The 26,920-nt window shown below is 39.2% G+C and overlaps 1 protein-coding gene across 4 annotated transcripts in view; it reads right to left on the bottom strand.

Annotated features, from left to right (window-relative positions):
• The window catches only part of LOC101166531 (SH3 and PX domain-containing protein 2A), a 93,906-nt gene that overhangs the window by 28,562 nt on the left and 38,424 nt on the right, over positions 1–26,920 (bottom strand). For 2 of the 4 annotated variants that reach the window (XM_020712191.2, XM_020712136.2), the window contains exons 5-8: positions 25,215–25,306; positions 11,925–11,950; positions 8,608–8,652; positions 5,852–5,980 (exon numbers count right to left, since the gene is read on the bottom strand). In XM_020712191.2, coding sequence (XP_020567850.1) covers positions 5,852–5,980; positions 8,608–8,652; positions 11,925–11,950; positions 25,215–25,306 — 292 coding nt within the window. Of the gene's footprint in view, positions 1–5,851; positions 5,981–8,607; positions 8,653–11,924; positions 12,195–25,214; positions 25,307–26,920 lie in introns of those variants that run through there. The other 2 variants (XM_004065662.4, XM_023954995.1) reach the window with 2 other exon arrangements.

Here is a 26,920-nt window from a genome sequence, read left to right on the forward strand (position 1 = left end):
CCCAGAGGCCTTACCTGATGCAACTGTGAACAGTAAGTCTATATTAAAGCGGTTTCTTACACCTAAACCATTTTTCAAAGAAAACTGTGGTTTGGAGCCAAACAGATTTGGCTACCTGGGAAAAGATATTTCTCTGATGACCATTCCTTTTTTGTTTTTGTCAAATTTCCCTAGCGATTTAAAACTTTAGAAAAGCCAAGAGCAATGGAGCAGCTCCAGTCTGCAACATGTGTCTATAGCCCTGTGAACGGTAACGTTCTGGCATTTGTTGGACTCATAAATCTCATTATGAGGGAAAATGGGCACCATAAAAGTTGATAAATGAGGACCAGAAACTCTGCTGCCCACCAACCGTACATTAGAGGAGACTACATACAAACAATGAAAAAAAATTTAAGAGGCAACCATTTGTCTTAAATAGAATAGTTTAATGCTGTTGCTGCAATCTACCCCTGTAGTGAGATATTAACAGCTGGCTACGGAAGTCCTCGGAGAAGCTGGGTCGAGCAGCTTGTTGACAGATTAAAAGTTTTTGTTGAAAATCTGCCCCGTAGGAGGAAATCTGGACTGAAGATTGTCATGCAGATGGAGAAAGATGAGTCAGTCAATTAAAGCAAAGTTTAACTTGGCACAACAAATTCATTGATGAATGCAAAGGCTGACCAAAACACATCAGTGACAGTGAAAAAAGATTAGATAGATCAACAACAGCTGTTTTTTTTCTATCACTCTGTGTAATAGACTGGGCGTGTTTCAAAACAGCACAAAGTTGTGTAGATAAATGTGTTAAAGACAAGCAATTGTGAAGAAGAAGCATATTGACATTTTGCACACCAGTTTTCTGAAAACCTTTTATGTATCTAAAGACAATCTGGGCTAAAAAAATCTAAACTTCCCTTTTTATATTTGATAGCAGTTTCATAAAGAATTTGAAGAGGTTCCCAGACCAGCCCTGTGGGGACATTGTTCCAGGACGTTTCTGGATCTGTTGAGAAGATTTTCAGGTATCGCATTTCTAGAACCCTTTCAGTTAAAGATCATTTGACCTAATTACGGTACTTTTTTGAAGAGCAGGAGGTGAGTAGCTCTTAAACTGACTTTACTCCCTTTATTCTTAACATAAAAGGCTTCACAACAGGTTAGGCAGCTGACTAAGCCCTGAACCTTGAGAAGGTCTCCTGTAGACAACAATTTACCAAAGAAGTAACAATGACATTTTTACAACAATATAAAAAAAAGCATAAACAATTTCATGATCTGCCCCCAACCAACAACTTTCTGCTCCAAAATTTATTACAAACTCCATCAACAAAACCCCACTAGTGCATCATATAACAGAGTTAACGGGACATTTTGTTACAAGGCATGTCTGAGAATTTTTTGTGTATTCAATTCTTTTTACTGAAGTTGTCTGCAATTGTTACACAAACAGCAGGAAAAAACCTAAATTTACTTATGATTGTTTAATCCAAGTTGATAAAAGCATTTCAAATAGGCCAAACCACCCTGACTGTATTTGTATAGCATTTGAATAATAACCTGCATAGGTCACCATGTGATAGACAAAATTTGCGGTGTTAATATTTTTTTTTTAACAATAATTACAGATGTTTTAAGTCTGCGAAACCCTTCACTACACACTTTAGAAACTTGCACTTGCACAAACGCTACACAACATAACATTTTCACACTATTCTCGCTTTGTTTAAACTTAAAGTTCAAACCTTTGTATAAAAGTAAATCCAATATTATAAAATTAGAGCAAACATATGCTCAGGATCAAAGATTTCAGTAGATTGGCCAGCTGAACACATTCTCTAGGGGAGACAGGGCACAGAGGACGCAGTCTACACTCAATCTAGATCAGGGGTGGGCAATTCCAGGCCTCGAGGGCCGGTGTGTCTGCATGATTTCCAGACAGTCTTGCCCTACTCATGGCTGATTACCTGGTTCAGGTGTGTCCAGCCAATCAGAACATGCCAAATCAGGGTTTGTTGAAAAACATACCCTGTGCCCACTTTTGATCTAGATTGGGGCTGCACGATATGAGGAAAACTTGCGATATGCGATATAAGGGATCAATATGGCGATAACGATATAATTTGCGGTATATAAATAAATAGAAAAATAACCAAAAACATCATTCCCATTTAGTTGCAACAGTTTAAAAATTATACTCCATATGACCCTCATCGACATAGGTGACAATCGTCTAACATAATAGGCCTCCATCTGATTGGTAAACAATGGGTAAGCCTCCATCTGATGGGTCAAAACATAAAGGGATTTATTTGATGCATTAAATGCTTCAAGCTGCCATAAGATTGTTTTAACACATTTTGGGTTTATGACTTATTGCGATATTCACCGTCTTTCGCGATATGCATATTGCAGAGCTGGATATTGCGATAACGATAAATTTGCGGTATATTGTGCAGGCTTAATCTAGATGCAGGACACAATATGCTGTAAAAAGCAAAAAATTGTGCAAAGTTGCACCAAAAAAACAGCAAGACTGTGCAAGGTGAACCACAACATAGCAAGGGACAACTGTAGATGAAAACATTATCAGTGTAATTTCATATACTGAACAGTAAATTACACAACTCCCCCATATGAATGACTCCCCAAAGTCAAAGAAAAAAATTCAGCTTTGTCCTCCTTTGTATTTCACAGAATTTCAGCAGTTATGCATGTTTATTTATTTTGTTAATAAATGAAGTCCCAGACTGGATAAGGGTAATCCTCTGGGTTTGTAATTAATGTATGACTTCTTCAAGAATTTTTAGCCCAGTTGTGATTTGGTGCAGATAAACCAGTAAAAACAAAAGAAACAAAACCTCAAGTGGTGATGCTGCAGAGCCATCTGGACCTCAACAAAGCAGCACTTACACAGGCTGAAGTAATCATACTCTATTTTAGAGGCTGGGTGTGTGTTGCGTCATCCAAATGTCCTCTATAGCACAGTTGTGTGTCTTTAAACACAGAAAGTCCTATTTTTTTGCTCAGGCTATTAATTATCCAAGTGCACCTGAAACTTCCACATTCCTAATTGGTCGTTCCATCTGATATTAAAGAGACAACTGCTTCTCCTTTCTTCTAACGCCTGAATAGAAGATATGAAAAAACCCATCATCTCCTACATTTCTGCACGCCAGAAATCTTGATATGTAAGACAGCAAATATAATTGGTGTGTCTTCAAAAGAAAACTAATTGGAGTTTTTTTTAGCCACTTTCTGTCCTGGAAAGCAAAAACCACCAGCTTTCTCTTACACAAGAGGAGGAAAGGTCAAAGAGAAAACTCTGCAGCTGAGGGAGGAAAAAAAAAAGGTGAGACAGGAAGAAAAAAAGAGATAAAATGGATATGTAGAGGTGAGTGGAGGGAGGTAGCAGATGTTTGGCTGGGGCTTCAAAGTTCTCCTCTTCACGCTAATTTCCCCCCAAAAAACACCTGCACGCATTTCTGTCTCCTTAGAAGAGTTAGAAGAGTCTTGATATTTGACAGAGAAGCCTTTTGGAATCTATTATTAAGAATTTGCCAACAAGGTGACTGTCATCCTTGTTTCTACCTCTCAGCCTCTAATTAGGAAGAACTCCCTGAAGAGCGCCGAGCTCAGCAACGCAACGCTGCTTTCCAAGACACTGCGTTGAGCTGGCTGCTTTTTCCAGCTAAGTAAGGCGTAAGTCAACTAATATACTTAAATATAAACCCAGTGGAAAAAAATGCTGCCACATTAGCCTCAGTATAATGGTCCCAATGTACTGTTGCAGCTTCTTTAATTAGATTAATCTGCTTCAATAATTCTCTGACCTTAGTCATCCAAAAAATATGCTTTGATTCATCGTGTGGACTCTCTACTCACATCAAAGCTAGAGTGTGCTTGTTAGCTTAGGCTAGAGCTATACCTCTAATCTGGGATAAAAATGTACTTAAAACCTTCTAACATTAAGGAAAAAGTTTTATTACGTGATCGTTAGCCAAACTAAAGCTATATACACACTGGGCATGTGTGGGGCTTACATTGCTCTATTACGATATATGAAAGACTTGGTGTCATATCATTCCGGCCTGGCACAAACCACAATTGTTAATTTCACCTTCAAATATCTGTTAATATCAATTATGATGTGAGTCGAATGGTTAAATCGAATGAATCGTTACACCCCTAGTTGCCTAGAAATCTAGACCCAAAACCTCAGTGGATCCAGATTTTAAATTAAAACGTGGCTGAATTTCTTGCAATATCAAGAGATCTTTTACAGCCATTTTCTGCATTTAAGCCAATGCTGACAGGAGCTGGAAAATATATTTAGAGGCCTTTATTTTAAAAAACACAGTATTTATATGTTGAATTTGCAGATTAATTTTTAAGATCTACATATTGAAATGCATATATCTGTTTTGGTACAGTGTATTTGGGTTTGTCCATCCTTGCTTTACTGGGACATTCTTGTTTACGAACACTCTTGAGCTTGAGAATGATGATTCCAATAAACTGTGCTCTAACTTCTGTTTAGCTTCATAAATCTCACTCTCCTCGACAAGTGCTCAAAAGGGCTCTCATTTTTACAAAGGACCTGGTAATCAATGCTGAGTCACCTACCAGAGGGGCAAAGTTTATCTGACTTTGGCTCCAAACACATAACAGTGTCAGCTGAAGCCTGCAAACATTGAAAGGCCTGACACATATGGCCCAGTGTGTACAGCAATACATTGAAATAAGATAATCCGGTGAAGTGTTGAGGGTTTCCTGTGGAGGACTAAAGGACATCCTGACTTGTTGCTGATGCTTTGTGACACACTCCAGAAGATGAGTGCTAATTTACAACCAGAGCAGACGTCTACAGTGAAGCCTTGAGAGGAGGATGGTGATTGGGGGATATTTTACAAACTTTCACATGTTTGTTTTGGCTTTGCCTCCAAATGATGTCATCCTCATCATCATCACCATCATGGCTGCTGTTGCTCCACTTCTGGATGACGGCAGCACATTCAACTCTTGGTCATCTGTGAGCTCAGAAGAGGCCGGTGTTGCTCTTAGACTTTCAGTACATGTTAGACCATGACTGGAGCTCTGGGACAGGCCTGGTCAACAGATGCTGTCAGGCCCAGAAAAAGGAAACAGAACCGGAGAGGAAAATTCCTGTGGAGCTTGGATTGCACTCGTGAATTTTTGTTTCAACCAAACACTCAATCATGCAAACACTCAACTCTAAAGAGTCGTTGCCACAAACGTATAAATTAAGTCAAGTGTTAAAAGCAGCACCGAAATTCTTTGACTGAAAACCATGTAAAACATCTTCAAAATGTTATTGCAGAAATCTGTAAGAAAGAATGCTAAAAACACGAATGAGAGCTGAAATTCAGTTTTGCTTTTTTTTTTGTACAGATCTCTCAAGTTGTGCAAGCTGTTTGCGGGCAGAGGCTGATGAAGATGAAAATCAGATTTGGCCATAAAACTCCAACGATGGGGTCAGTGCAAAAAAGAGCAAAGTAAATTGATTTTGAAAACAATGAGTAGAGAAATTGATTGACTTAATATTTAAGGAGTTGTTATCACTTGGCTTGTTCTGAAAAACTTTTAGTCTGTGGTTCTTATACCAATGATCTGGCGTACATCCATAACACAGCCTTTCTGCTGTATATGCATACATTCCTTTTCTGGTCAGACAGCACCTCCAGCTGGTGTCAATCTGCCATTTAAGGCCAAGTAGCATTAGAAAATGTCAAACATCAAGAAATCAAAAGTGGAACAAACTCACAAAATGTTAGCTTTTCTTGCTCTTCTAAACCTTAGATTAAGGAGATATTAGTTCTACTGTCAGATAGTCAAAATCAAAACAACTTACCACTTTCGCTCTTCTCGATTACATCCACTGTCTCGCCGGCTTTCAGGTTGATCTCGGAGTTTTCTTGCCTTTCATAATTGGCAACGGCCACATACTGCTCCAGCACCATGGGCTCCGAGCTGTCAATCCCTGAAGGGAAGAAACAGGCCGTCAGCCACCTGCCCGCCACGGTACGCCGCGAACGCCCGCTGCATCCAAAAGCCTCGCTATGCGCTCGGTTCACCGCCATTGTCCAATCCGCTACCGCCGTTCCTCCCTGTCCGATCAAAGCGCGACTTTGCAACTAGGCTGCATCTTCCCAAAGGTTTGGCCATAAAGCCGACCCCTTCCCACAGCAAAGAACTGAGGAGCATCAGAGAGATTCAAACCAAAAAGGGGGAACACAGATGATTATAGGGGGCTGCATGCCACAGCTAGAGAGGATCCGTCAGCAGCAAAGGGACGGTCCAGAGGACAAAGCAAGGGAGGAAAAGATCAGCTGCCGGCGATCTGGTCTGAAGGGAGCGAATGAGTGGAAGAATTGTGAAGTTTCCCTATGGAAAATCAACTGTGTGGTTGAGAGGAAAGGCCTCCCCAGCGCTGCCTCTGGGAGCCAGTAGTTGGACAAGGAGATGGAGGGGGGGTGTGAGCACACCAATCATAGTAGTCTGCATGCTGGCCTTAAATAGAAACATATGAGTGGACCAGAGAGAGTGAGAGAGACGTGGGGAAGGAGGCTGGGACCATGTTTATGTGAAACAAAAGAGGAGATTTTCAGTTGGGGCTCGGTGTTCTCTTTCACTTTCTACTAATGTCGAAGCCTTGGAACCCCAGCAAAGTTTTTGCTCACATTCTGAACTGACATTCTGAGAGACGCAGAAGCAAATTTACAGAAACTTGAAATGCAAATTCATGTTTTTATAAAGATTTATTGCTGGGAAATGACTGAGTGACAAGAAAACATTATTCCGCTCTAAAAACTTCCTTAAATACTATCAAATAATGTTTTAGGATTCATTTCTAAAAGAAAACCTTTTACTAGTTATGGTTCTGTGTTCAGATCCTCTTTCATTTTCATTTGACCTTTTCCTCTGTTTAGCTGTTGTCTGATCATTGCTAACACCTGGTTTGGGTTAATCACCACAGCTGCTCCTTGTTTTAGTAATATGTCCCTCTCTGTATAAAAGTAGCATTTAGCTAATGTTTTCAGTATTTAGTTTTTGTTGCATGGAACAAGAAAAAACAATAATGAGATTTGCAATAACGCATTAGCAAAAGATTTGCATAATTCTAGTAGCAATAAAAAAAGGTTAGTTTGTTAGCTTCAATGTTGGATTTCATCCATCTACCTAGCTGCTCTGGAACTTTTGATCTTAAAGCTGTTTAATGCATATTTTTTTATTCAATAAAACATATTTGGCACTGTATTTTAGATATATTTTTGGCATATTAAAACTGTTTGCATCTTTTGTAATATGCTAAATGTTGCTAACTTAAATGTTGCTATCCTAAATTTTTAATTCTAACCGTTTCCTCACCAGTCCTGGAAATTGAAATCATTAAGTTAATATTTCAAAACAAATATGCACCAAACAGATAGTTTTTTTTCTTATGTAAGTTATGTCCAAATTCACCCACTGCTCCCTAACCCCCAAAAGTCTATATTGTGGGTTTTATTGCAATTCAGAGACATACTTACTTAAATTTTTTTTATTTATTTAAACACTGAATGTGACATCAACTATTTGCCAAAAAAAAAACTAACAAATATAAACATTTTATGAAAACGATTTATGAATCCACTATGTTCTGATGATGAAAATGTGTATGATGTATTGTTGCGAATGCAGACGCTGGTTTCACCACAAACTCCTGGTTTATTCACGAACAGCTCTCGTTACTGTCGGCCGTAACCACGCCACACAACCAGGAGAACCCCCAAAGAACAAACTCGCCTCTTGTCTCGCTGTCTTTTCCCCTCCCTCAGCACACCCCAGTCCTCCATAATCAACAGAGCAATTTAGCATCTAAACAACAAAATATTAACAATGAGAACAGAACACAGGGATGCTGCAGTAAAAAAAATAAACTTGCATTCATTTTTCAGCAGACAAATCTTTCAAATATAATGCATCGTGGTCTATATTGACCAATCGGGTGCACATCAGTGCTCCTCTGTTTTTCACATTTAGGCCACTGGATTTTGGAATCGTACATAAAATAGTAATCACATCACATAATTCATTAAGTCATGAGTAGTGAGAGAATTTGGACTTAGCCTAAATATATGTATTATCTTGGGTTGGTGTGTAAAACGATTGCTTTTAAAGAAACAGATTTATTGTTGTTTACCTAAATTTTGTACTCATTTCAGTCTTATAAAGGCTACAGTCAGGAATAAAAGCAGAAATGATAAAGGTGTGACACTCTTTCATCATTTTTGACAACATATGTCTTGATTAATTCACCAAGTTTAAACAAAGTAACCAGTTAAATAGTTCTCACTTTTCAAAAAATGTGTTTACTCATTAGCTTGAGCTTTTTTAGTCTGCTTCTCTGACGTAGCAACACGAATGATGTGGGAAATAAATCCAGATGCAAACACTCAACATGCAAAAAGCCGCAGACGTTGAGTCTGAGCAGATGCTGCATGCGAAGCAGGACAAAACTAAGGCGTGAAAAGAAATAAACAGAGAAGCTAGAGAGGATGCAGCTGAAGTATGGAGCACAGCGAAGCACGCATGCTGCTGACAGACTGTCGACACACACAAGGCTACCTGAGGCCTCTTTTCTGGGGCTGTCTGTGAAGCCGTACATCCACACTGCAGACATAAATAAAGAAGGAAAGAAGCAAAGAGTGATTATTCCCTTCAGCAGCATGCAGAAGCAACAGAAAGCTGTGATACATCATCATTAGCTAAGAGAGATTACCAGAAACTCGAGGCCAACTCCCCAAAAAAAGTCCACTTCCAATCCCATCCCGTCCTTGTAATTTAATTGAATATCCCTATTATTTCATATAATTCTGTATTTTCCAATATTAGCTGCTCCCCAACTCTTCCTCATTTTTCTACACTTTGTGAAGTGTTAAAGTGATTATCATCCACCTCTAAGAGCAAACACAGGCGGTGGTGATGAAGCTTTGAGGATCAGAAGGACATCAGATCAGTCACAGTATTTTACTGCCTGTTCGGCTGATGCTCATTTTTTCCTGGACATGCATCTGCACATAAAAATACAAACTGCAGAGGAGAACAAAAAGGAATGTTTTCTAATGTCACCATGCGCCCTTTAGTTATTTACTCCTGACATCATATGAAGAATTTCCCTTTCATAGATGAATAAAATATTTGTCTGGATTTATAACTGTTGCATGAATAAAAACATCAGATGTAAGACTTTGATGGATATTTTCCAGAAGGAAAATCAAAAACTAAGATTGAAGGACAAAAGTATCAGTGAGAGAAAAAAATCTGCACAAAAACTCAGCCTCTGGTAGGCTTTTATTATCTTTCTGTGAACAGTAACTTTCCATCATAAAAAACGTGTTTTTTTCCAAACCCCTTCTACAATAACAGTTTGAGGTTAGTTGGATGAGTTTATCAACCTGAGCCTGAGTCGTTTGCTAACTGAAGGATGTTTGTCTTCAAACTTGGTCTGGATCTTTTAACGGTTATTTTCTTACAAACGTTAAGTTTCTATCATAAGTCTGGGTGCAAACATTGGAGTTTTGGTTTGGGCTGGGGTTTTTTTAGCTATCTCCGCCACTCTGATACAGAAGCCTTCCTTTAAGGCTAACAGGCTGTATCCTAGGGCTGGGCGATATGGTCTACAAATAAAATCTCTGATTTTACTTTTTTAATTAGATTTTTGATTTTTCCCCAATTTACCCCCCCCCCCCCCCCCCCCTTACGGAAAGCAACAAGTACAAACGGCAGACAACTACTTAAAACAAATTTTCCTTTTATCTAATCAAATGCAAGACAAATGTAACCCCCATTTCTGGGATGAATAATAAATAAATGAACACACTCTTGGAATCAAAGTCCCAGCTGTGTTTTGTGTCACACTTTGTAGTCTAGACTAAAAGGAGACAAACATTCAGTATTGTTTGTGCAACCATCATATATTTTTACTAAAGTCAATAATGTTATCACATATTTGTGGCATAGTTTCTTTAATCTGAAGGAAGCTCTGTAAATGATCAACATCAACAGACTAAAATTAAAACAGCACTAGCCCTCCCACCCCAAAGAAAAAAGACCCCCCTTGGTTGACTCATCTAAGACAATAAAAGCCAAATCCCCTCTCACTGCTGTGGGGCATTTGTTGGATTACCATTGGCCCCTAAAGGAGGGGCATGCTTAGGTCTTAGTTCAGCTGGGGTTGAGTCCCATAGTCAAACCATGACAGAAGCCCACCACATCTGATTGATATTAAGTCTCTTTTCTGGGTTCATCCTGTGAACTAAACCCTGAACTGATGTCAATTATTGTGGGTTTTTGAGGCAACAAAGCAGCAAAACAAACAGGAGTTCTGCATTCACTAACGTGGTGGACATTTTCTTGGAACTGTTCTCCCCAAAAATGTATTTTTACGTGAAATAAAAGATGACTTCTGGTGATTATTTTCTAACCTTGGGATTGAATGAGCCATTTGACCCGTTTTCCTTTCAGTTTATTAGGTTTTTCTGATTAACCAAAGCTCAACTCGATGGCCATCATGAAAGATTATCTTCTTTGCCTTCCAGCTGCTCCCAAACCCAAACCGTCTGCCTCCATCTAACTCCAACTCTGGTTCCCCCTTTTCCACCGACTGCAGGCCAATTTAAAGATCTCAATAAACGCTGAAAGTTTAACATATGTAAACACACATTCACTTCCTTTACTCTTGAAAACACTAACACACACCTGAAAATACAGTCCTCCATCCTGCTGCTGTTCAATACATCAGCCAGCAACCTCTTTTGCCACACGTAAACAAGAGAACCCCTGTCTGACAGCCTCAACCTTTGTGGCCCCCTCCATTCTAACAGAATCTGGTTCTCACATAGGGGAGTGTGAGCTCTGTCTCAGAGCAGGAGGGGAACCTGATGCCAAAAACAAACAAGCAAAGACATTTGACATGTGTCCCGAGCTAACCCAAAGCTACTCAAGTCAGGGTTTAGCTTTAGAAAACCAGCATGACATTTATGACATCACAATTAGGACTTACTCACAGGCAAAAGCAGATTAAAATTGGCATTAATTTAGTATTTTTTATTAAAACGCATAACTATCTCCCAATAGTAAAGTCTGTCTCAAACACAAAATTGATCTACATCTTTAACCCTTGTGCTATCCTAGGCACTGCAACATTGGGAGTTGGGTCATCTAGACCCACTAAACAGTGCTCTGAACCTTTTTTCTTCAATGATTTGTGATGCTCACTGGTGTCCATGGATTACATGAAATCTTTCCACCTTTATCCACCTTTGTCATGGTAGGGAGAACACGTCAATGTAAGGGTGGGGTCATCTAAGATAGCACAAGGGATAAAAGTCAACAGGAAACTACAGATACCCGTACAATTTGACACTTGTTAAATTCAGAATTTTTCTCTTTTGTCATTGGCTGTTTGTCAAGGTCCATGTGTTGAAGAATACCAGAAAAAATGCTAAAACTACAATTCTCTAGATTATGCTAAAGGAAAACTAGCTGAGAAAAATACTGTTTATGTGAGGCTTAAAATGTGCAACAGTGTTAGTTACAAAAAAATAATGCTAAAATAACTGCTAATTACTGCTAATGCAACGTTTAATGTTTCTCGCGAAATAAAAAAAAAGATTGCTGAATTCCTGAGAGGGACGGAAGTTGAAACATGTTTACTGTATTTAACAGCTTAACATGCATCACACAAATCTTTGTTGATACAACTCTAGCTGAATCTTCAAATGTCCAGCAAGAAACGCAGCAACACACCCATCTCATTTAAAATCCTAACGAACAGACACCACCCTAGAAAACGGAAAACAAACAGAACATGTGACAGCCAAGACGAAGACCAACACAAGGCTTTTATGTCATGCAGGATTAAAGAGGGATGTGTGACTTACCAGACTTGCGCTTGGACCCATAGTCCCTAAAGGAGAAGCAACACAACAGGGACATGATTAGCAAAAGTGCTGCTGCGTCCACAGTCCAGCTTTCAGTCACAACATGTGGATCCTGATTCCGCTGCACTGCTGCAAAAACACATCCATGCAGTCATCTTCCACACACTGCGCATTGCATGCGTCCAAAGGGAAACAAGGAAAGACACAGCATGAAGAATGGAAAACAGAGGGAGGGATGACTTTGGCCAGCTGCCGGTGCTCCCTGCAACAGACACAAATTGGTCACGTGCCTAAAGCCGCATCCTCTTCCCTTCCTCCTTGTGCTCACCAGATTTGACAGACACAGGATCAGTCTAAGACGCTTTACTAAACAAATGCTAATGTGATTAAATCATTAGGATAGGCTTTAAATGAGAAGGTAGTATGGAGGTATAAGTGACCTGCTTTTCCTGTCTGCAGTGACTCAGGCAGGCTAGAAACGGGGTTAAGAATGAATCAAACCAGCTGCGCATGTCCTTTTTGCTGCTGCCTGGTAGCACAGGAGAATGCAGAACCTGAATGCTTATGACGTTGGTGACAAAGTTCCTTGAGTTTAAAAAAAAATTCAAACAAACTGAAAAAGCATTTCTGATTTCTAAATAATGTCTCATTTTGCTCCTGTCAGGCCGCTTATTTCATTGATGAAATCTCTCATCAAAAAGAGCTGTGGGATTATACTGCAGTAACTCGGCTCTTTGTCTGATCCCATGTGAGCTATTAAATAAACGCATCTTCCCTAATGACGGCCTCAAAAAGATACAAGCAGGATAAGCCAGAGGCACTAGCGCTTTATGTCCTCTTTAAGACAGACCAGCTCCAGATTCTTTAGTGTCACTGTGCTCTACTCTCTGATCTGATGTCTCAGTGGGACTGACCACAGCAAATGAAAGAGGCCTTTATGCTGAGCTCTCCATGAAGATCTTTGTGTGCTACCAACCAGAATATGCTTCATTGTGACTAAAAATAGCCATGGAGTGAGCAGGACTTGACTCCCTTGCCTCATCCTATCCATCTGAAGCCATGCTGGACACATAACAAACTGGAACTGACTAAAAGTAACGGGAAGTATGTTGTGGACAGACGGGATCCCAAAGCGGGCACAATATCCAGATGATTACTCAGTGGACTTTACTTCTACCACAGCTGTTAAGCCCTTAAAGACAGAAGCTCTTTGAACTACCGTAACTCTTCAACTGTTTACGCAATTTTACAACCAGATTCTGAAGCAGAGAAACCCAGCTTTATGCCGATATAAAATGCTTTACGTGGTGCTCTTGTCCACGTCAGAATCAGCTGGTTTACACTGATTCCATTAACACTTCACTACTGTAAAATGTTGCATATCATAGCAGCTTAATATGTTGCGTATCATAGCAGCTATTCTCTGCTTCAGAATTTTGTTTATTGTGTAAACAGCTGAAAAGTTACAGTCATTCAAAGATAGTCTACACTGGAGCTACAACTCCGGCGTTAGAGTAAAAAAAAAAAAAAGCTAAAAATTAATGATTAGAATTAACTGAGAAGTAAAAATTGAATAAATATGTAACTATACATTAAGAATCCTTTCTTGGTTTATTATATTTATAACAGATCCATACTGTGCCAGAGTCTAGGGAACCAGGTCCACCCTTAATATGTTTCACTTAACTCTGTCCCAATGTGGACAGAACCAACCATTGCAGCCAAAGTACAGTACTCTGGGTTAAACAGAGGTAGGGGTCATTCAATTGGATGGACCTGACAGGTTTGTTCAGTTGACCACACCCATAACAAAGATGATTATTGCACCAGCCAGCACAAAAACGTCCATAGCCCAAACAAGATAGAGATAAAGGTCTTCTCTGTTTTTCTGGATACGAATCAGAGGAAGAATCAACAAATACTTTAGCATAGTAAATGTTAGTATTAAGAACTTAATGTTTGTTTTTAGTTTTAATTTATTCAAATATGCCTTCAGGGCATCTGTGAAGCATTAGGCAACACGGGAGGGGCAGAGTGGGGCAAAACACAGAAAGATAATGTAGGAAGGAAACGTGAGAGTAGAAGTTTACGGTCCACCATCTAGCCAGTAACCCGTGTCCCCCAGGCTGAAACTGAACTCCTCCCTGGAGGGCTGAACAACCAGCTTCCGCTGCTAGGACCTGTCCAACCTCCTCTGGAAGCATGAAGAGGAAGAAGCAGGGTGCAAAATTAGGACATTTCTAACCATTAGATCCTTTTGGGGACCAAACAGAAACCGTACAGCCATCCAGTGATGGTGGGGTTTGACGGGGATTTGGGAAAACTTCCAGAAATAAAGTAAGAAAAGCTAAAGATGATGATCCACAAACAGCAATAAACAGAGAAAAAACTGGCCCAAAAGGACGTTTAGTCATCACTTTGTGTTTTGAGTCAGTAGATCAGGCACACTGCAAAAACATTATCATGCAAAGGAAAGTGCAGTCTGCAGTTTTCATCTCTCTGACATTTAGTCAAACACACCTGAGATCTGTGAAGCTACAGCAGGTCAGCACACTGCACTAGATTCACAGCTCTGAGCAGTCAATAAGTCAAATCAGATGTTTGTGAGATTCTGAAACTGAATATGATGCAGCGGAAGCAGGTTAGCTTCAGGTTAGGAAACTACTAGTATGATATGATCTTTATGATAACATATTAGTATTATTATGAAGCAAACAGCTAATTTTCATGCAATTAGAGGGAAAAAACAATCGTTTTTCTGAATTAATATTAGTTTACCTAAAGGCCTTTATTGTTGTCTATCTTAATCTGAAGCTTTTGATTATTTAAACAAGCTATTATGAATATTTATTTATGAAATTATTTAATGGAACTGTTTAAACCCAACCTAAAAGACATTTAAATACTAGTTTAATTATTTGACTAAATATAACTTTAATCACAAAATTCCATCTCTACATTTTTCCTGTCAGTCATTTTTGAAGGTTAAGATCGCCTGACTTTTTAAAAATACCAGACTCATGTTTCACAAAGATGGACATAGCATAACCTTATTTTTATGGAATTTATTTTTCTTTTGGTTTTGAAATGACCAAAACCAAAATTCAAGACTGAATTAAAAATATGTAGGGAAAAAGTTATCAAAATAACTTAAAATCAGGTTTTGTTTCTTTTATTTTGAAAAAGTGCCCACCTCCCCTTTTAAGAGGACACTAATTTGTTTTGTTTTTAAAGGGGAGTCCATTTTCCTGCTCAGTGCCAAGTTTTTCGTAGTTTTCTGCTCATAAGCAGTAAACTGTTTTTTTTCCTGTTCATCTATTTGTATATAATTTTCTTATTTTCACTTTCAACGCCTTACATGTTATTTTTAAGGTTCAGAATTTATTTACATAAAGGATCACTGGAAGCTTTTCTCTATAAATGAGAAATACAATTTGTTTTTATCAAATTCTTCCTTAAATGTATTAGCTTGTATTTCTTTTTAAAATAACTACTTTTCACAGTCATTTTTAAATTAACTTTTTCTATCTTTTTTTATTTGACAGTTTCAGTACCTTCTACCTTTAGTTTTAGTTTTTATTTAGATACTATATGTAATTACAAATTAGAGTCAAAATCATTTAACATCACAATTTTTTCAGAAAAATAAAGGATAGTGAATATTGTCTAATATATATATATAGATATATACTCTTTAAAACAAAGTAGACTGCCTCGTTACTGCAGTCAGGCAAACAAACCCATTATCACCCACTTATTCCTGATTAGCCCCCAAACACCAAATCCATCCTCCCCCAATCCCTGGGGGGCAACAATCTCCACTGTTTAAGGAGTCCTGTGGAAGTAGCCCAACCACTCACCAATCTAACGATCACATGACTCCACCCTCCAATAATCTGATCATCTGAACGCATCTGTCCCCTAAAGGCAGCAGCCAAGGTTAAGTCTTGTTGGTATTCATGGCTAGACGGCGAGGGGCCACACCGAATGATAAAATCCAACATGACCGCTAACATGTTCCCCATGGCTTCATTATAAAACTGTAAACATTACGATGCACTGAGGACATACATTATCAACCAATCAGAACACACATTCAAAAACATGGGGGGGGGATCTGAGCAGAAAGTCGAAGTTACAACAGTTGAAACGAATCTGCTGCAACATCATGGTGATCACAGCAGGCGGAAGAAATGAGAAGACGTGTGCGGACACATTTATGAAGGGAAGCCCTGATGAGGGGGGGGGGGACCAGGGCAGGACTGAGAGCCACACCCATTCAGCTGTTACACCACCATGTGGAGATGCATCAGAGGGAGAAAAGAGGAAATGCTGTTCTATTGGGGGCAAGTTGGCTCAAAGGAAGCTATCAGTGGTTAAAGTGTGGGTAGGAGTAATATTGTTAAACTTTTAAAGAAGAACATTTGAATACAAATGGGCTTGATGACATGCTGTAATGAGTCTCTACTAAAAATTCTCAACATGCTGAAAACATTAATTGTACGCCGTATGCTAAATCTGTTTAAATTGACTTTGCTTGCTTCAGCCGGACCTTTACAGTGTGGAGGGCACAGCCAGTGTTTCTGCTGAAGGTTTCTTCCTGTTCTCCCATTTAAAGAGTCTTCCTCCCCACTGTCACCCTTTGTCTTCTCAGTACAGGGGATTAAACCAAAACCCCTTTGATGTAATCTGTTGGTCACTTCCAGATATAAGAGTTATTATAATACAGTTTGGACAACCTGGTCTTATCAAAACGATCTATGCGTCTTGCTTTTACAACTATGCTTGTAAAGTGCCGCTTTTTAAATGGACTGATTTGAATTGAACAAAAATGGAATGCAACTAGTTTTATTAATAAAATAAATGCTTAGTTACCATCTAAAGCAGCAGTCCCCAACCCCCTAGGCCACAGACCGGTATCGGGCCGCACAGAAAGAACAAATAACTTACATTACTTCCTTGACGCAGGCCAAGAAGCTCTTCTTGGTCACGCGATAGGTTACTGCTAAAAAAAACAACCCAGGAGCTAGCAAAATGAGTTAAAAACAAACGTCTTTGGGAAGTTTCTATGCCAAGGGGAACACGGCCAGCCAGGAGACAGAAGGGGAGTCTTCAACTTCCAAAAAAAAAGAAAGCTACATTTAATAAACCGTTCTTCGTTTTTGCACCATGAGTGTGGGAAGGGGAGAGGATAACAGGACCTGTGCGATGTACAATGTTGTGCGTGTCAAAACAAAAGCTTAGGGTTCGTCTTGTTAGGTTTCTGGTCCGCCGTCACCATAGCGATGCTGCAGTAATCGTCCACCTTCATCTTAAAGACCGGTCCGTGAAAACTTTATACCAGTCCGTGGCGTTGAAAAGGTTGGGGACCGCTGGTCTAAAGCACCACGGCTAAGAAGGTAAGAAAATGCCACAACTAACATTATTGTGCCAATGATAAGATTTCCATGATGTTGAATACAAAACAATAACAGAAGTGAATAAAAAATCCTAAACCAATTTTCTTTGTGTTAAATAAAAAAATAATAGAAAATTGTTGAATACTAGGAGCTAAAGAGGCTAAAAGTTTCGAACAAGCCAGATAAAAATGTAAATATGCCTGGTATTTTTTATAGAGATGAATATTTTTTAACCATTAAGCTAAATTGAATTTAGAATAAAGAATGCTTCAAACGTGACCTCAATACATATTTAACCAACATGTAAACACTAAATCAACAAAAGGAAACATCAATGACAATTCAATAGGAAACACACAATGTTAAAAACTAAATCAGCTGATAAAAATGGGAAAATATAAATAAAATAAATAACAAGCTTAAAAGTTAATTGATAAATGTTAAATTATCTGAACCAACTGATATAGCTTAAACAAACTCCCTCTTTGCAATGGTGAAAAATATTGAAAGCTAAGTTACAAATGCTAAACCAGACAAAAATATTCACTAAATGACACACAAAGTGTTTGAATTGAATTACACAGTTATAAGTTTCAATTTTTCCTCCCACACCTGGTTGTGAACAATAATGTTGTGGTGCATCTTATCAAGGCTTATCATGAACTTAAATCAGATGTTACACAACTAAAATGCTGGAATGTTGAAGTAACACAACAAAGCTGCATCCATTTCAGTCCAGCAGCATCTGCACTGCATGAGTCACACTCTGCAATCTGATTTCTAAAAATGGGGTTTGGCTGTGAGCTAACAACAGATACTGAATCCAGAACAGGGATCATTAAGTCCACCACCTGTTCCTGCTCTCTCAACACATTTAATAAAAACTCCCAGGACTCTTTGGTGGACATTTGGGATGAGTCCGTGTGGTAAAACCAAATGTGGTGTGGCACATTTGTTCTAAATGAGTTCAAAACAATTGTAAATGCTTTATTTTAAATGAGAGAAAAACACATTGAAAAAAGTCTTTGGGACACTTTTAACCCTCGCTTGTTGATCTACCATAACTGTTCAACCATTTCACGATTCACGCTGTTTGACCATGCAAGCAGCGTGAATCGGCTGATTCTAACACAGAGAAAAAGCCGCTTTGCACTGAAATCCAGCACACTAACACATTACTAACAGAAACTGTGTTTCTCAGCCGCAGAATCAGCTGATTTATGTTGATTGATTTACTACTTTTAAGTATTCCATGTTGATGCAAAGGGTTAATACCAGAGCTTAAGTTCCAGTGTGATGTTCTTTGACTACTGTAACTCTTTAATTGTTTATGCAATGAATGTATTTCCAATAGGTTCTGAAGCAGAATAGATATGCAATCGACATAACCAGCAGAAAGAGCATGTTATTTTGCCATTGACGGTGATGGCTGCAGTGTTAAAGGGTTAAACTGGTATACGGAAAATCAAGACTTTCAAAACTTTATTTTTTCAATAATATAAAGTTTAAACGACTATAAAGGTTTGCTCATTTGTGTTTGTATGCTTATAAATCTATCAGAGAAGTTAAACATATTTTAGATTAGTTTGTCCTCGTAGAGAAGCTGTGTTTCTGCAGGCTTAGTCCTCTGACATTTAAAAAAAATTCTGTCTTTTTATTAAGTATTTTAAGAAAAGTAGTGAAGTTGATCAAAAAGATAAGATCCAACTGAAAGAATGCTGGATTTTAGAGACAATAAGCTGTTTGACTGCACAGATGAGACAGCAGTTTCCTGAATAGATGCAGCTGCAGTACCTTCCTCTGCAGGCAGGGGTCGTTACAGGACAAACGGATCTGCTTTCAGATCGCTGACAGACAGGCAGTCTGAACATTTTCAGTGTGGAGTCACAGTCTGCTGACATGTGACTCCTGACTCCTGCAACAAGCGTTCATGGCGAATAGGTTGTGTTTCCAAACAAGACATCACAGCTCCTGCCTCCTCAATAAAACCATTTTTAAGCGAACCGCCGGCTTTCCCCTCCTCATGTTTATGGGCCCCTCCTCCTCTCCCAAGAGGACCGTTCCTTCCCCCTCATTTTCCAAGAAGTGATGAAGTGCATGTTTCATCACCCTGGTTGCTCCAGCTGTCACAGCCCGCTCTATGCTTCATGCTCTGTTACAGACTCCCAGAGCGGCTGCTAGAAACACACTGAGTGGATCCCTGTAAGCGAGACTCATCCACACACGAGACACAAACAAAGCAGCGACTGCGAGATGCACACCAAGAACCCGGAACAACGTCCCCTCTTTAGTTTTCTTGTTCTTCTGCTGCTCTTTGAGCACCAACACATTTAGTCATCCCTGCATTAACTCAGATCACCAACAGATACAGAGTTAGACTCCATCGTGACAGGGATGTTCAAACAGATGCTTTGGAATTATTTTATACTGAAAGACCATTTAACTCCATCAATGCATCAATGCTTTCAGATGGTTGGGAACAGGAAGTTAAAGCTGAGAAGTGCAGGATTTATTAATGAAGACATTAGTTAGGAGGAAGAAAACTCCTGGTGGCAGACAATTTTCATCAAGGCAGAGGTTGTTTTTTGTTATCAATATCACAATGTTTAACTTTATTAAAGATGATATAAATGCATGTTTCTATGTTGGAAAAAGCGGCAGTAGCTTCAAAAGAAAAATTATAATTTTTCAGTTCAAATTGACAGTTGACATTGGTGGTTTGGGGTGAAGGTTTTACACAGAGAGAGGAACCCACTCATTTCTGTATTTAAACATTTAGTCCTGATCTTTTTAAGAAACCTTCACATTGTTCTTTAACAGATGAGCAAAAAAAGCATGGTTTTCACTCATATAATGCAAGGTGCACACTGTCTAAGTCTGAGTTCCGTCACTACTCACTACATAGTGCACCGTATAGTGCGTTTGCCATATTGTAGTGCTGTCCGCATTAACAATTCCAAAATCCAAAACCCTAGAAATGTCCTAAAAGTCTCTGCAAAAAACCAGTGTGCATTAATGCTCACTAGATTGGTGAATATAGACCACAATGCATTGCATTTGGACAATTTTTGCTGGGAAAAAAACCTTTTTAAAGGTACTTTTTTTAAATAAAACATAGTTTTCATCTTCAGAACTCAGTGGATTCATAAATAGCTGTTGTAAAACCCTCATTGATTAGATGTTCGCTCAGTGAAATCGGTGACGTCATATTTCCCATAACAACAAAAAAGTAGTGAGCATGGTGTCTGAATAGCTTTTACAATTCAGGGCACTACATAGTCCCGCACTACATAGTTTTTTAGTAGTTGGATCAGGGTGGGAATTCACTGACTGCAGTCATTCTGACTGGCAGTATGGTGTGCCGTTTTTGACTTTCGACACTGTTTTACATTCACACCATCCAGCCTTTCAGTCGCTATGGAAATGGTAAAGTGAAGGAATCAACAATATATACATTATTTGGTGAAAACAGTCAGAAAGGCTGAGAAGAAATCACAATCAGCTGTGAATTAGAGACGATGTATTATTGATAGCTGATGATCATAAGAGCATGCTAATGCTAATAATCAACAATGCAGACATTAGCTTTCTGCTAATGAATAAATTAAGAATAAACCGCAGATTAGATGTTGCAAACTCAATTGCTGGATGTTAACATAGTATGGACAGTGGAGATTATGTTGGGAGCACATTAGCTAACTAGAATTCCTATACAATTTTACAGCATACTGTATTAGCCCTTTAACACCATAGCTGTAGCTGCAGTGTTGATGTTCTTTGAATTACTGTAACTCTTCAGCCGTTTACTCAATTATGCCATTTGAACAGATTCTGAAGCTGAGAAAATGAAATTAAAAAAACTCTCCGGGTCCGAGTCTTAGCGGCTGGGTAGCTCGGTTGGTAAGGTGAGAGGCTACAATGCAGGAATCCAGGGTTCGATTCCCGGAGGGGTATAAACAATGGTACTGGGTCAATTACCATATCAATGGCGAGCAATGAACATCACCCAGTGAGGGCCCTTAGGTAAGGCCCTTAACGCTACTACTTAACGTTAGGCTGCAGCTCACTGCTCCCCCAGGGGATGGGTCAAAATGCGGAGAAGAATTTCCCCATTGTGGGATCAATAAAGTATCAATAATATCTTACAGCCCTCACAACCCCAACCTAACCTTAGCAGTTCAACAAAAATGGCGAACAATATTGGAGCTACCCAGCTGTACATTTTGAGCCAGCCAGTTCAGATGAGAAGAACAATTTGTCTGCAAGTGAATGCATCCGAATGGAGTGGAGCAGGGAGCTTATGACCTACCGACTATAGTTTGTATGTAGAAAATACAAGCTTTTTCTAACTGCATTTCTTTATCTCCTGATTCACGACTTGTGTAAAGAAATACTCAGAAATGAAATTTTGGCTTAATTTCTTTTATACATGACCTCCATCATCCGATAAATCCAACAAGAACATTTTAAAAAAACGAAAAGGTAAATTTTTGTTGGAGTGGAGCTTAACATGAAACTATGACAGCTGTTGATGCAAATATGCATCAAACCACTTCTACTCCAAACTTAACTTAATTTAGCATCCACTTGAAACCAAAAACATGACTGCCCTTTTTTTTTCTGTAGCTGGTAATAAATTCAGGCATCAAGGGTTTAGTTGTGTAACTAGTGGAGTTACGGTAGTTTGTGTTACTTTGTGTCATGGGTAACAGCTCCAGAACAAAAGAGTTTGACTCCAACTAGAAAAGGTGCTAAGGAGATAAAATATCAACAAAAACTTTGAAATACTTACTTAATACTTAATAGCTTAATAGCTGCAGAGAACCTGACTGTTGCATTAGTTTAACCCAGTTACATTCTGCTTTATTTTGAATATGCATCATACTCGGTAAAGGATGGATGGTCAGTAGATGATTTTTTTTTTTGTTTTTTCTTCTTAACCTTTTATATCCAATATTTTAAAGCTTTCAGCTGCCTCTGCGTGTGATTATATTTTAACATCAGCGTTTCTATGAATAGTATCTTCTAATTTCTTCTTCTTTTTCCATTTTATCGAGTATTTGTCAAACCAAGTTACATTTCCCCCATTTCTTTACTTCAAATAATGAAGTTAGATTAAAGGCTTCTTTATATACCACTGGTATTGCTCATTCAGATATGGAGCATTTAAAATAAAAATGTTATTGAGAAAAAGACCCCCAGAGATTAAAATGAGGCGAGCTGTGGGTCTATTAATGTTCTTTTCAGTGTGCTGTTCAATTCCTCTCCTTGTGAATTCCTTGCTTAAAGGAGAACTCCCGAGGTTTTTAATGTTCAGACCGTTTTGCATCGGTCTGTAACCCCAGCAGCATTTATCTGGGGAAACTACTTCAATCAAAGTTCATTTTATTAGATGTCATTATTTAGGAAGGATGTCTATAACACTTCAGTATGGCTTTGATTGGTTAACTATTTTGCTCAGCATCTCTTAAACAAATCCAGCAATTTTTCTAAAATAGCCATAAAACCCACATTTTGAGGCCCTTCTGAGGAAAATCTAGAGAGAAGCATCTCTAATGAAGGTCTGGAGAAAGAGTTTCACAGGTCTTCAGATGTTTGGTCACTGGTGCTTTCTCATTAACAGAACCATGTAACCTTGAAGGTTCTTTATTAACCGTAAATCTCTTTATGCAAATCCGGTGTCATATGAGCCGATGTAAATCAACAGTTTTCAATAAGTATGGAGCCGCAGACGAGGAGACCGTCACATCCGTCTCCTGCACCTCCTGACAGAGAGATGAATGTCATTTCTTTATGCAACTACATGAGGTGAAGAGCAGGAACCAGAAGATAAACTGGAGAGTGGCAATAAAAAGAGATGAGGAGGGAGGCTGGATGAAGAACGGTGAGGACAGACACCTTCAGAGAAAAGGACCTCCAGGACTCAGGTTTTCTTTACAGAGGATCAGAAAGAGTTTGAGTAATTTACTTAATCAGCAGGATCACTTGTTAAATGTTTTGAACAAAATTGCAGGTTGTTTTTAACTTCTAAATATTTATTTATACTTATTATAGAGAATAAACATTTTGTTTTAGTCCGACTGTTGTATTTGTTACTGAAGCTACATTAAAAATATCAGTTTTAAATTGTCTAAACCAAATATCAAGGCTCTGAATTAAGCACTAGTGTTTAGCTGAAGGTAACTTTTTAAACCGATTCTATTAAACACAACAGCAGCAATAGGACTCAGTAAAACTTCCAGTTTCTTCTTTACAGCAACGACCTTTTGAGGACGGATAGCCTCACAGCAACAGAGAGGAAAGAAAATGATGTAATCCAAAAAAAGTACTATAGACATAAAGGATGCATAAATCGATCGAACACTTAGACAAACAGCAATTTCCATTAAAAACCACAAACATGAGCAATCTAAACTTTGTCTGTTTCTATTCGTGTTGTCTCTACTGACATTGACTTTTTATGCACATGTCACGTAAACAAAAAGATGTCCAATTACAAGCTTGCTTCTAACAAGTCGGGTCAATTGCAATTGGCTCTAGGTGAACTACAGTGAGGAATGTGTGTTCAGTAAACATATGACTCTTATTTTTTTACAGACTTCAAACAATACCTAAATAAATGAATATGACCCTTTTATTTAACCACAAATAAGAAAAGTCTAAAAGACCCAAAAGGGCAGGTTTTTATGTTTGAAGTTGTTCTGGCAAAGACATTTTGTTTTAGTTAAAATAAAAACTGCCTGTCGGGGGGAAGAAAAGAATTTCTCTGTTAAGGCATTTTTGTTTATAGTTTTAAATACCAAATGAATAATAAATATCTAAATTGTATCCATTTAGGTGAAAGAATTGGACTGTAGTTGAATCTATTATTGATTGAATTCATGGAACACTTACTGAGATGGGTATCGAATCATTTGAGAGGAAAAAAAAGATATAGAATTCTACAAAGCCAGATTTTATTCCCCGTTTGAGTTTAGTTCAGTTTTTCTAAAAAGCACCAATTCAGAAGAGATGTCCTAAGGTCCATAGAAATGACAGACACAAAATCGAGTAAAACCAAGAGGATTTACAATTACTATAACCCAACAAAATCCACACCCTTTTACCAAAACCAAAATATTCCAGAGAGAAAACAGGAACTCTGTGGAAAGTGTGCCTGAAGAATGCTTTACCTGTATCCTGCAGCCAAGACAACCACATGCAGGAAATCATACCTTCATTATTGACCAGGTCTGTTTGATTGGTTTTATTTTCATAAAAATTCTGTTCAACAGTCACAAACAAACTTTTATTTACATTCACATTTAATTCCCTACTTTTGAGAGTTTCAAGACTTTTCTGTGATCATGGTGGGTTTCCTTTTCTCAACAGAGGGGAACCAATAATGACGATTCTAAAACGTCTAATTGACCACATGAAAGAATGTTTGAGAGTAAAATAGGGCAGAAAAATGTCATTCAAATGGAGATATATCGACGTCCCTACAGGCAACTTTAGATCAAATGGTCTACAGACAAGCCTTTTCAGGATCGTGTCTGGATTTCTAGATGTTTGGCAGAAAGGAGGTGACGTCATCCTGGAGATGTTTCTCCAATATCAGCTTTGAGTTTCTGTCCACACGTTGCTCCTGACAGACTTCACTCGTGTTGCCAGGCAACAAACTCAACACTCCAAATCATTTTTCCTCAAAACATTTATCTTGCAAAAGTGTCAGATCCATTGAGGCACAAACAGATCGGCTTAGGGAGATTTTTTTTTTTTGCAGCTTTTACTTCAATTGTTTAAACTCCCAATGAGGTTTGATGAATTATCTATATTTTATGATTTTGAGTGAAAACATAAAACCGTGGAAATTTGGCGAGTATATGCAGATGTGTGGTGTGAGACTCACTCCACGGGGGGGTTGATGTCATCAGGCTTTGTCTCGAAGAAACGCAGGACCTCTTCGCTCTGAGAGATCAGAGGGGGGAGTCGCACCAGAGCCTGCAGAGACAACCAAACCAAGCGGTTATATTCTGCTGCCTTGGAAAGAGGTGATCTGATTCCAAACGCTTGTATGTGCTCTTCAAAGCCCAACAACAGTCTAAGAAGATCACATGTCAGTCCAAGCATCTATATTTAATGAGCGGCTGCAGCAGCACCGAGGCGCTGGACCGTGAACACAAAATGAGGCAGTGGTCTTTGATTTAAATCGACAAGCCGCTTCATATTTCAATCACAGGATATCGCTGGGGGGGGGGGGGGGGGGGGGAGGAGCGACTGTGGCCCAACAGGCCACATCACGCCATGCAGCCACAGCTGGCTGCAATTTACACAGTGCAGAGTCTGTGAGAACGCTGGATACTGAGTCCAGCTGGCTGTTGTTTGGCCTCACGGGCCGGAAGCAGGAAGTAAACAGTGCAGGAAGCTGCTGAAGTACTTGAGTGCAGTTTTGACTGATGAACCTTCAGATACGAACAGTTCTTTTCTCAACCCTCGCCTTCAGGGACCTACAAAACCACACCCACCTTTGTCCGGGTATTTAGTTTAAAGACCCACTCCGATCATCTTTTGATTTACTTTAAACGCGTTTTCAGTGGTCTTTTAGTAAGGATTATTCAGTCGTTTCTGCAGAGTGACAGGAGTTCATTACAAATTCTTCACCTATCACTAAGCTCTCTGTTTCCACTGTCTCACACTAGCTTACAGCCCCTCACATCCCCAACCTAACCTTAGGCGGTGCAACAAAAATGGTGAGCTCGTATCCAGTATCCAGCTCGGACAAGTAAAGGCCCGTACACACCGGGACGAATATTCGCCAGGCGTTATTCGCCAGCGTTTTTCGCCACGTTTTTTGTGTTCACACCCAGGCGATTTTCGCTGACGATGAGCCGAGCGAACATGCAATTTCCTTCCCTGACATTAGATGGCGCTTAATGTAAACAGAAATACTCCTGTACACTATGTGGCGCTGCGCAACTTTACGCTTCTTAAAGTCGCTTTACCCTCAGAAGAAGAGAGCAAGTATTTACGCGCTTGTCAGAATAATACAAAGAAAACATGAATATTTCAAGCACCAGTTGCTCCAACTGGTACTTGGTTCGGGGATATTTTAGAATGTCCGTCATTATTTCTTCGCGGCAGTGTAGACGCTACTTGGCGTCTATCTCTTCGCTGGTATGTGTGCTCACCAAGGCAGTTTTGTGTTTGAGCGCCCCCAAGTTGTGTTTTACTGTAACTTCAGAAGCTCCAGACACGTGCGCAAAAGCGTCATTCTCATTGGTCGAATAGATTTCGACGCGACGCGTCAAAGAAAAAAAACAAACCCGAGGCGTTTTTTTTTTTCGACGCTTTGACGCGTGGCGTTTTTTCGCGTCGGTGTGCACACTCTCATTGGTGCCCTTTGTTTAGTCACGAGGCGTTAAACGTCGGCGAAAATCGCCGGCGAAATTCGTCCCGGTGTGAACGGGCCTTAAAACAAAGACGTACAGGAATCTATTTGTCTGCAAGTTGATGCATCAGAATGGAGCGGAGCTGGACACTTGTGGCCCCGCCCAGTGTATTTTCTGTGTAACAAATATGATCTTTTTCAAACGCTCCTGATACACAACAATTTGT

This window comes from Oryzias latipes, chromosome 1, assembly GCF_002234675.1.
Source record: "Oryzias latipes chromosome 1, ASM223467v1".
Classification (NCBI taxonomy): domain Eukaryota; kingdom Metazoa; phylum Chordata; class Actinopteri; order Beloniformes; family Adrianichthyidae; genus Oryzias; species Oryzias latipes.